This window comes from Macaca thibetana, chromosome 7 (assembly GCF_024542745.1).
Source record: "Macaca thibetana thibetana isolate TM-01 chromosome 7, ASM2454274v1, whole genome shotgun sequence".
Lineage (NCBI taxonomy): Eukaryota > Metazoa > Chordata > Mammalia > Primates > Cercopithecidae > Macaca > Macaca thibetana.
In genome coordinates this window covers 2026296-2036409 of record NC_065584.1, presented here as the reverse complement: position 1 = coordinate 2036409, position 10114 = coordinate 2026296, and the positions used below count along the sequence as shown (strand labels likewise).

The 10114-nt window shown below is 59.1% G+C and overlaps 2 protein-coding genes across 5 annotated transcripts in view; both read left to right on the top strand.

Annotated features, from left to right (window-relative positions):
* MTA1 (metastasis associated 1) overlaps positions 1-10114 on the top strand; it is a 78104-nt gene that overhangs the window by 19951 nt on the left and 48039 nt on the right. For 2 of the 4 annotated variants that reach the window (XM_050796985.1, XM_050796983.1), the window contains exon 1: positions 4965-5140. In XM_050796985.1, coding sequence (XP_050652942.1) covers positions 5113-5140 — 28 coding nt within the window. In that variant the 5' untranslated portion in view covers positions 4965-5112. Of the gene's footprint in view, positions 1-4964; positions 5141-10114 lie in introns of those variants that run through there. The other 2 variants (XM_050796984.1, XM_050796986.1) reach the window with 2 other exon arrangements.
* The window catches only part of LOC126958638 (cysteine-rich protein 2), a 63899-nt gene continuing 58357 nt past the window's right edge, over positions 4573-10114 (top strand). Inside the window, exon 1 of the mRNA XM_050797003.1 lies at positions 4573-4583. The gene's annotated coding sequence lies outside the window, so the exon portion shown is untranslated. The remainder of the gene's footprint in view (positions 4584-10114) is intronic.

The following is a 10114-nucleotide window of genomic DNA, read 5'->3' as shown; positions in this document are numbered from 1 at the left end:
GCGGGGGCGCGGGGCGCCTGGGAGATGTAGTTCGCGGCCTGCCTCTGCGCACCAGACAATGCCCGGCGCTGCCCCGCTGGAGAAACACCTTCCTTGGCTTTGCAGAAACACCGCTTACTATTAATACAGCAACGAATACAGCTTTAAAAACGCACCCACAGTGTCCTCCCTGGAATAACAGCTGTTAACATTACCTGAAGGTTATCCCAGATATTTCTAAATGTATATGGGGAGATAAAAGGATGTAATGGAAATACAGAAATACGTGTCGAGCTGCTACTTATACACTTTTAAATATTTAAAGAAAAAAATTGCTAAAAGCAGATGAATGCTTCTTCACCTCAAGTTTAAAAGTCTCCTTAGGATGGTCGGGCGCTGTGGCTCAGGCCTGTAATCCCAGCACTTTGGGAAGCCAAGGCAGGCAGATCGCTTGAGCTCAGGAGTTGGAGAACAGCCTGGGCAATATGGCGAAGCTCCACCCATATTGAAGATACAAAAATTAGCTGGGCATGGTGGTGCGCACCTGTAGTCCCAGCTACTTGGGACGCTGAGGTGGGAGGATCGCTTGAGTCCAGGAACTTGAGGCTGCAGTGGGCCAAGATAGCCCCACTGCGTTTGAGCCTGGGTGACAAGAGTGAGACCCTGTCTCCAAAAAAAAAAGTCTTCTACGATTATTTTTAGAAATTACAAAAACATCAGGAGATGGGTGTGTTTGGTTTTCAGCAGCACAGCACGGTTCGGCTGAGGTGGCACAGGCTGACTTCTGCCTGTGAATGGTGAAAAACTGGCACTGTCATTTCTGTATCCCCTGGCAGGGTATTTCTTACCGGAAGATCAAAGCTCACTACCAGTATTTGACCCACTGAAAGTCTTTGTTTTGATTTACATCTTTACTGGTTGGACTTAAGATCAGTTTTTGTGGCCGGGCGCGGTGGCTCAAGCCTGTAATCCCAGCACTTTGGGAGGCCGAGGCGGGCGGATCACAAGGTCACGAGATCGAGACCACAGTGAAACCCCGTCTCTACTAAAAATACAAAAAATTAGCCGGGCGCGGTGGCGGGCGCCTGTAGTCCTAGCTACTCAGGAGGCTGAGGCAGGAGAATGGCGTGAACCCAGGAGGCGGAGCTTGCAGTGAGCCGAGATCGCGCCACTGCACTCCAGCCTGGGCAACAGCGTGAGACTCCGTCTCAAAAAAAAAAAAAAAAAAAAAAAAGATTAGTTTTTGTTGTTGTTGTTATTGTTGTTGTTTTTAGACAGGGTCTTGCTCTCCCACCCAGGCTGGAGTGCAGAGGTGCCGTCTCGGCTCACTGTGAACTCTGCATCTCAGGCCTAAGCTATCCTCCCGCCTCAGCCTCTAAAGTAGCAGGGACTACAAGCGTGCGCCACCACGCCCGGCTAATTTTTATATTTTTTAGTAGAGATGGGTTTTCACCATGTTGCCCAGGATGGTCACGAACTCCTGGGTTCAAGTGACCTGCCCAAAGTGTTGGTATTTCAGAGCCAGAGCCCTGGTTTTATATACTTTATTATGTTCCCCTCTCTGCTAGATTGCAAGCCCTCTGAGGGTAAAGGCGCTGTTTCCTTACCCTCCAAGGCCTAGAGTGGCCTGTAGCTTGAAGTAGGTGTTTAACAAATAATACATGAGTAAATTATTGTGTTAATCACTTTGTCTTGCTCTGAAATTATCTCAAGCCTTTCCTCTCTGAGTAACTTGATATTCTGCCCATTGCTGTTTTTGACTCAGTCCAGCCACAGTGAGATTTCGGTGCTTTCAGTTTCCTGGGCTCTTAAATCTTCCTCTCATCCTGCTGTTTTATCGTCTAGTATTTGAATTCCTGATTGTTGAATTCATGCTGCTATGAAGATCTGAAAGCAGTCCTGTGGAGTCCTCTTCTGTTTCTTCAGTTGTGTTTTTTTATTCATTTATTTTTGTTTTAATTTTTGTTTCTTTGAGACGGAGTCTCACTGTGCTGCCCCCAGGCTGGAGTGCAGTGGTATGGTTTCGGCTCCGGGGTTCATGCAATTCTCCTGCCTCAGCCTCCTGAGTAGCTGGGACTACAGGCACGCACCACCATACCCAGCTAATTTTTGTTGTTGTTGTTGTTGTAGTTTTAATAGAGATGAGGGTTCACCAAGTTGGCCAGGCTTGTCTCGAACTCCTGACCTCAGGTAATCCTTCTGCCTTGGCCTCCCAAAGTGCTGGGATTACAGGTGTGAGCCACCGCGCCCGGCCCTGTTGTGTTCTCTTCCATACCGGTTTCTCACCGGCCCCTCACACCCTCGCTGAATTGTTTTTCTGTTGTTGAATGACATGGATGTGGTCATGTGCCACCTCAGCAATGTTCCCACCTCAGCCTCTGGGGATATGCCACTACTTCTGTCACTTCTGTCCTGACGCGAAAGCTCTTTCCTGAATGCCTATTCGCTCCTTTTTTTTTTTTTTTCTTTTGGAGACGGAGTCTCACTCTGTCGCCCAGGCTGGAGTGCAGTGGCACAAACTCGGCTCACTGCAAGCTCCACCTCCCGGGTTCACTCCATTCTCCTGCCTCAGCCTCCCGAGTAGCCGGTACTACAGGTGCCCGCCACCATGCCTGGCTAATTTTTTCTATTTTTTAGTAGAGACGGGGTTTCACCGTGTTAACCAGGATGATGTTGATCTCCTGACCTCGTGATCCTCCCGCCTCGGCCTCCCAAAGTGCTGGGATTACAGGCGTGAGCCACTGCACCCGACCGGATTCTTCTTAATTCTTTGTTTTTATTGTTTGACTTACCTGAGGTCTTTGGACTTTGCCTCTGAGCTGGCTTAAGGGCAATCCACCTTTTTCACTGGTCTGGAGTGGGGAGGCAGAGTAGGGGTCGGCTGGAGGAACAGGGCTCTGTGCTGTCTTTTGAGAGTTTACTAAACGTCACTCTGCATGGTAAGGGGTGTGTCCTCTCCGCTGCGGTGTCCTGGCTTGAAGTTCAGATTGTCTCCCTGGGACATCAGACCCTGCGCCGTACTCCCTCCTAAGGACAGCTTTGACTGTCTCCCCTCCAGCAGTCAGTTCTCTCCACCCCCAACGGGAGAAGGAGCAAAGGCTGGTGTCTGCAGGAGTCTCCCCTCCAGGCCAAGGCCAGGGGAGAGTGTGCATGTCACTGTCAGGATGTGTCCTGGTGGCGTGGCCGGGTTTTCAGGGTGAAGCGCCTCTGTTTCTGGGATGGCAGCGGAAGCAGGCACTACACACACAGCTTCGGGGGCTCTCCCCATGCCTCCTAGCTGCCTGGCACTTTCTGTTGTTTCTGGCTAACTTTCTGACCATGCCAGGAGTTGGTGGAAGGAGATCTCAGGCCGCAGTGTTGCTTTCCCGCTGAGGAGACAGAGGTAGGCCGGGGCTGTAGGACAGGGGAGGCAGCAGCCCCACCTTCTTTCTAGGGAGACACTGCCTGTCTGTCATTGCCCCTCTCCTGCACCTGGCCCCTGGCTGTCTGCTCTTCCCACCCAATCACCAGCAAGCCAGCTCCTGTTCCCTGCGGCCCGTAGGATGTGTCCTGGGACCCACAGCCCTCTCTCCCCAGAGACAGCACCGCCTTGCAGCTTCGGTTCCTGGCCCTGTGCTAACCCTGGCAGGGTTTTCCTTTCTAGTCTGCTCTGCAGCCAAGACATTGTGGCCACTGCTCTCCTCGGCACCCCCACCTGGCTTTCTCCCAGCACATGCTGTTTTCTGCCCACCTGGCTGGTGTCCTGTGTGCCGGATTCCCTATGCTCTGTCCCCAGCACCCTGACCACATCTGTCCCACCTGCCTAGATCTTGAACCGTGGGCACAGGGCTCCCTCCTGATAGCCCTGAACACTCCGCTCCATGTCCTACAGGGAGGGATGTCCCAGGTAGATGTCAGCTCCCTCCAGTCACTGACCTCCAGCATCTGAGCAGGCAGGGCCGAGACCCATGGTGCTGCTCAAACCAGCAGCCTGGAGCCCCAAGACAGCTCCTTTTCCTCACCTCCCCCAACACTGATGTTGCACCTGTCTCCAAGCCACTGTGGGACCATCTGTTTTTCTCCATCTGGGAAGCCCCCTTCCCACCTCATGCTCTTCCTGGCTGGGGCGTCTGGGTCACTGGACTCTCCTCTCGTTAGACCTGTACACACACACACACACACACACACACACACACACACACACACACACACACACAGGAGGGCATCCTGACAGGTGGTGGGGAGGGAGGGCAGCTGCCTCACTGTGGAAAGGGCACGGCCGCTCCCGGACTCCAGCCCTGTTAGGGCTGGGGAGGTCAGCAGGCGCTGGGTTCCAGCCTCAGGTGGGGTCTTCGGAGGTGGCCTTTGGGCACAGGCACCTCCTCTGTGGCCTTCTCACCAGGTCACAGTTCAGGGAGGCTTTGCCGCCTACGGAGCCTGCCCACACCAAGGCGCGCACGGTCACCGGTCCAGAGATGCCATGCGGGCTGGGCGGCGAAGGCCAAGGACACACGCTGCCTGGTGTCGGGGGCAAAGGTTAGGCCTGGAAGGGAGGTGTGGGGTGGGGACCCCGAGGCCAGGGCTGGGCCGCTGAGTTTCAGGGCCCTTGTTGGGGGTCAGGGGGGAGTGCCGGAGGACCCCAGCATCAGGAGGAACCCCCTGGAGAGTTATGGCAGGACTCACCTGTGGGGCACAGGAAGAATCACCAGGGAAAGGACCCTTGTGGAGGATCCCCCCTCTACCCCCAGGGCACTAGGGGAGGATCTACCAGGGGGGTCTGGTGGAAGGGCCCACCCGGGAAGCGGCGCGCGGGGAGGACTCGGGGGCGCCGGGAGGAACTGTCCGGGAAGGGGCGCGCGGGCCGCGGGCGGCGCGGGGTCGGTAACGGCCCGCGCGGTGGGCGGCGGCGCCCGAGGCCCCTCCCCGCCGCCCGCGGCCGCTCCTCCTCTTCCTCTCCCGCCCGCGCCGCGGCCCTCCCGTCCCTGCGCGGCCTCGGCGGCCTCGGCGGCGGCGGCGGCGGCGGCGGCGGCAGCAGCGCGGCCCCTTTAAACGCCTGCGGCGCCCCCCGCCCCCGCCATCGCGCCTCCATTTTCCCGGCCGCCCGCGCCGAGCGCCGCGCCCGCCCCGGGCCCCTCCGCCGCCGCCGGCCCGGACATGGCCGCCAACATGTACAGGGTCGGAGGTAAGGCCGCACCGCCTTTATGCCCGGCCCCGACCCGCCCGCAGCCCCCACCCGCCGCCGCTGCCGCCTCCCCCGCCCCTCCGCCCCGCAGGCCCCGCGCCCCCCGCCCGCCCCCGCGGCCCCCGGCTCCTTCCCGAACCTCCCCCCGCAGTGCTCACCCCAACCCAAAATGGCCCCGCGGGTCGGCCCCATCGGGGGCGGGCGGGGCGCGGCGGCCCGGGGGTGGGGGGCGGCCCACCTGTTGGGGCCGAGGGGGCGGCCGCGGGGGTGGCGGGGGTGCGCGGGCGGCCGGGGACATCCGGGGGGCCGGGGCCGGGAGCCCCCCGCGGGAGCACGTGGCCTTGGGAGGCGCCGGCTGCCGGTCTGGGAGCAGGAGTTTTGGGGCTGTGGGGTCTCCCCCGGCCCGCGGCCCTGTGCTAGGACTCCGGTGCGTCCCCTCTGCGGATGGGGAGCCCCGGTGAGGGGCCGCGTTCCTCCCTAGAGCCCTCCTGCAGCCTGGCCCCGGGGCTTCCCCCCGCAGGGCTCTCTCAGGGGGTCTTCAGCAGGGAGCGAGTATCCCGAGCACGCCTCTAAGTCCCCCCAAACTTTTCCCTGCCTCCCGCTCACCTCAGCCCATTCGGGAGGCGCTTTGCTAGGGTTGGGGAGAGGCCGGAGGGTCCCCTGGGCAGGGGCCCGGGGCTTCCTCTCTGGGTCAAGCCTCCTGTTGCTCGGGCCCCGCGGGCCTGCAGCTTTGGGCCTTGCCCTCCTTCGAGTGCCTGGGACTCCGTGGGGTCTTTCACAGGGAGATGGGGGGTCGTGCGCATTCCATCATTCCATCAGTGCCTCCCTCCCCGGGACTCTTGAGACCCCTCCCTGCCTGTGACCCTCTCGGCAGGTGCCCATTGCCTCTCCCACCTGCAGCCTGCGCTGCAGGAGGGAGCTGGGGTCTCTCTCGCTCTGGCCTGATCCCCATGCCCGTGACCCCGAGTGCCCAGAACACGCCGTGTCCCTCGAGCGTGGCCTCTGCTGCCTTGGACGCCGTGTGGTCTCGCCGGCCAGCCCTGTGACCTTGGGGACGGTGGGAGCCCCCTACACCCCGTCTGTGAGATGGGCGGTCAGTCTGCATCAGCAGCTCTGGGCCTCCCCTGTCCTCTCACAGGGGCGGTGGGCCTGTGCCCATCCAGCGTCAGCCCCCTCCCACAGCTTCATACAGCTTTGCCAGGTCCCTGTGTGGACACAGGTGGGCTCAGCCCACCCCACGCCTGGGGCAGCCTGGGTGTGGGGTCCCTTGAGGGAGCGACCTGTTTCTTCCTGTTCTTTCTCCCCACCTGGAGACCCCCCTTCCAGCCTGACATGAGGGCCCGGTTTCTCATCCCGGTAGAGAGGATGCCTACTGCCTGGGCTCCAGCCGGGCCCACTGCGCATGGTTTTGGGATTGGTCCCAAGAAGATTTCTCCCTGCCCCCACCCAGGCTGGGGTTGGGGAGTGGTGGCGGCTTTGGGCTCTAGGGCTGGGGACACCCCGACCCCGACTCGTGCCTTCCCAGGGGCTGCATTGCTCGGCCTTCAGGCCCGCCTGCCTGTGAACTTGGCGCCAGCCTGGCTGCCCCCCCACCGTCCCGTGCCTCGGTTTCCCTATGGTGTGGGTGAGGACCTCGTCTCTCAGTCATCCTTCTGTGCCCTGTGGCAGCTGTGCTGTGGCTGACGAAAGCCAGGACCCTGCCTTGTCCCGTCCCGGAGGTGCAGCTCCCCTGGGCCCTGCACAGGCTTGGGAGGAGCCCCGTGTGGGTCTGCACTGCCCTCCCTGAACCCTCTGTCCCTCTGTGCCTGGAGGCCCGTCCGGGGGCCTCACTGACCCACAACACTCCAGTGCTGTGAGGCTGGGTGGCCTGGACCCCCAGGCTGTGGCGGAGGTGCCCACCATGCCTGGCGGAGATGTTGCTGGTCTCTCTCTGTGATGAGGAGCATGGCAGGTTGGGTGCTGTCTGCTGGCAACACAGCCACGCGTGGGATCCAGACTGCTGCTGTGTGTGCAGTCCGTGGTCACTGTGGCCAGGTGTGCTCAGGGTTGTCAGGCCCTCCGTGTGCCCACCCCAAGGACGTCCTCTCCCTGCAGGTGAGACTGTGGGCCTCTCCCGCTCTCCTCTGACAGTCCCTATAGGAGAAGCGGCGTTGATCCCTGGCTTCTGGACCCGAACCCCGGGTTCCGGCAGGACCCCGGCAGGGCCTGTGGTTGCAGTGAGCTGGGTGTTGTAGGTTGGCTTCCTGTCTTGGTGCTCGCCCCAGGAGGTGGGTGTCTGGATTCTTGAGCCCCCAGACAAGAGAGAGGAAGGTGTCTCCTGAACAGCCTTTGTCCGTCTGTCACCAGCTGCCTGGCATGGGCCCCGTTTGGGCGGCCGTCCTGGCCTGTGAGAGCTGCTGGCAGGGACTCAGCCTGGGAAGGGGCTTGCTCCTGCCCCCTCCCCCCCGCAAAGGGACCTCATGTGTAGAGGCGCCAAATTTAGTAAAAAAAAGTACAGGATGCCCAGGCAAGTTTGAGTTTCAGATAAACAGAAATTTATTAGTGTAAGTATGTCCCAAATATGGCATGGGACATACTTGTCCCGGAAGATTCTTATCTGACATTCACAGTTATCTGGGCATCCCGTATTTTAGCTGGCAGACTGCTCTGAGGCCCTGCCAGGTCGGGCTGGGCAGGGTGAAGGTGTGGCAGCAGCATTTTTGTGCCAGCTGAGCTGGGTGAAGTGGTGAGCGGGAGAGAACGGCCTGTTTCTTCCCCGTGGAGTGCCCTGGCCATGGGCAGAGGCCTGCTGTCCGTGCCTGTGAGGGCAGCGGACGGCCTGGGCAAGGGTGGCGGGGTCAGGGTTCCCTGACCTCTGCTCCTTAAGGGTTGTCCACCCCGAAGGCTGGAAAGGCTTGGAGCCTGCCGTGGGCTGAGAGGCCCCAGGGCGATGGCGGGCTGTTTCTTCCCTGGGTTGAACGTGAAGATGTTAGATAGCATCCAAACAGGACAGCAGAAATCAGTGCCTGCGAGCCACCTGCAGCTTGCTCATGTGGGGGCTTTGCTTCTCAGTGGACAGACCGTGACCGTTTTGCCTTGGGTGTTCCTGTTCTTCATTGCAAGAGGTTAACGCCCCATCTTTTGGATTTTTTTTTTTTTTTGAGACAGAGTCTTGCTGCCTCCCAGGCTGGAGTGCAGTGGCGCAATCTCAGCTCACTGCAAGCTCCGCCTCCCGGGTTCATGCCATTCTCCTGCCTCAGCCTCCTGAGTAGCTGGGACTACAGGTGCCCGCCACCACGCCCGGCTAATTGCTTGTATTTTTAGTAGAGACGGGGTTTCACCGTGTTAGCCAGGATGGTCTCGATCTCCTGACCTCGTGATCTGCCCGCCTCGGCCTCCCAAAGTGCTGGGATTACAGGCCTGAGCCACCACGCCCGGCTGAATTTTGTTTTGTTTTGTTTTGTTTTAATTTTCTTTTGAGATAGAGTCTCGCTCTGTGGCCCAGGCTGGAGTGCAGAGGTGCGATCTCAGCTCACTGCAGCCTCCACCTCCTGGGCTCAAGCAGTTTCCTGCCTCAGCCTCCCAAGTAGCTGGGACTAGCCAGACGCCACCACACCTGGTTAAGTTTTACATTTTTAGTAGAGATGGGGTTTCTCCATGTTGGTCAGCTGGTCTCGAACTCCTGATCTCAAGTGATCCACCTGCCTCGGCCTCCCAAAGTGCTAGGATTACAGGCGTGAGCCCACGCCTGGCCTTTTTGTTTTAATTTTAGTATAGGTTGAGGCTGGGTAACAGAGCGAGACTCCGTCTCAAAAAAAAAAAAATTAGTGTAGTTTGAAAAGATGCCAGAAAGCCTCTGCCCCTGCAGGGCCCTGGCCTCTGGCGTAGCCTGCGCAGAAGCACCCGGTCCGTGCTGCTGGTCTTCCCTGGGCTTGGCGTGTGCCATCATCTGCTCTCTGTGGTGCTGTTAGAAGTGCTGCTTTCGTATTTTTGTTCTGGTGTTTTTTTTGAAGTTTAAACTTTATTGCTCTACATACTTGCCAGCGGGGAAAAAAGTAAACTTAAAAAACATTTCAGATTTTAGAGGGCTGCAGCCAGCACCCTACCCTGCAGTGCTGAGTGCACCGTGTCCCTCGACACTTGCTGCTCCATGGGCCGACTTTTGGGGTCCCACCCATGTAAGAAAGCAGGGAAGAGCCCTGGAGACAGCCATCCCGTGAGCACCAGGAGCGGGAGTTGTAGAAGTGGCCGGGGCCCCGGGTGTGATGTCCTGGAGGGGATGGCGTGGGGCTGTCTCGCTTGGCCTGTGAGGATCGGCCTAAGCACTGCGCCATTGGCAGCCCTGGCTCGCTCTCCAGGCAGGATGGGCCACTGAGCTGCTCCTGCGTCAGCCTCCCGAAGCGCTGGGATTACAGGCGTGAGCCACTGCGTCTGACCCTTTTTTTTTTTTTTTTGAGACAGTCTCACTCTGTCACCCAGGTTGGAGGGCAGTGGCACAATCACAGCTCACTGCAACCTCTGCCTCCTGGGTTCTAGCGATTCGCCTGCCTCAGCCCCCTGAGTAGCTGGAATTATAGGCACGCACCACCACACCTGGCTGGTTTTTGTGTTTTTAATGGAGACGGGGTTTTACCATGTAGGCCAGGCTGGTCTCGAACTCCTGACCTCAGGTGATCCGCCTGCCTCGGCCTCCCAGAGTGCTGGGTTACAGGCATGAGTCACTGTGCCTGGCCCCATATTGTTCTGAGTGGAGAGTTTGACCATTAAGCTCTCAGATTAATAAAAAAAGTAGCTGTCAATGAGAGATATTGGAATGAATCGTCCAAAGAAGCATATCCCTCATGCCCGACTGTGGCAGTGCCATTCCCGCCCGTGTGTGTGGGCTCGGGTGTCAAGACTGCTGCAGTGGTCCTGCAGGCGTCCTACCTAGAGGTGGGTCCCCAGCTGCGCATCTGGACGCTGGTCAGCAGGTGAGGCCAGGATGCCAGGGGAGGT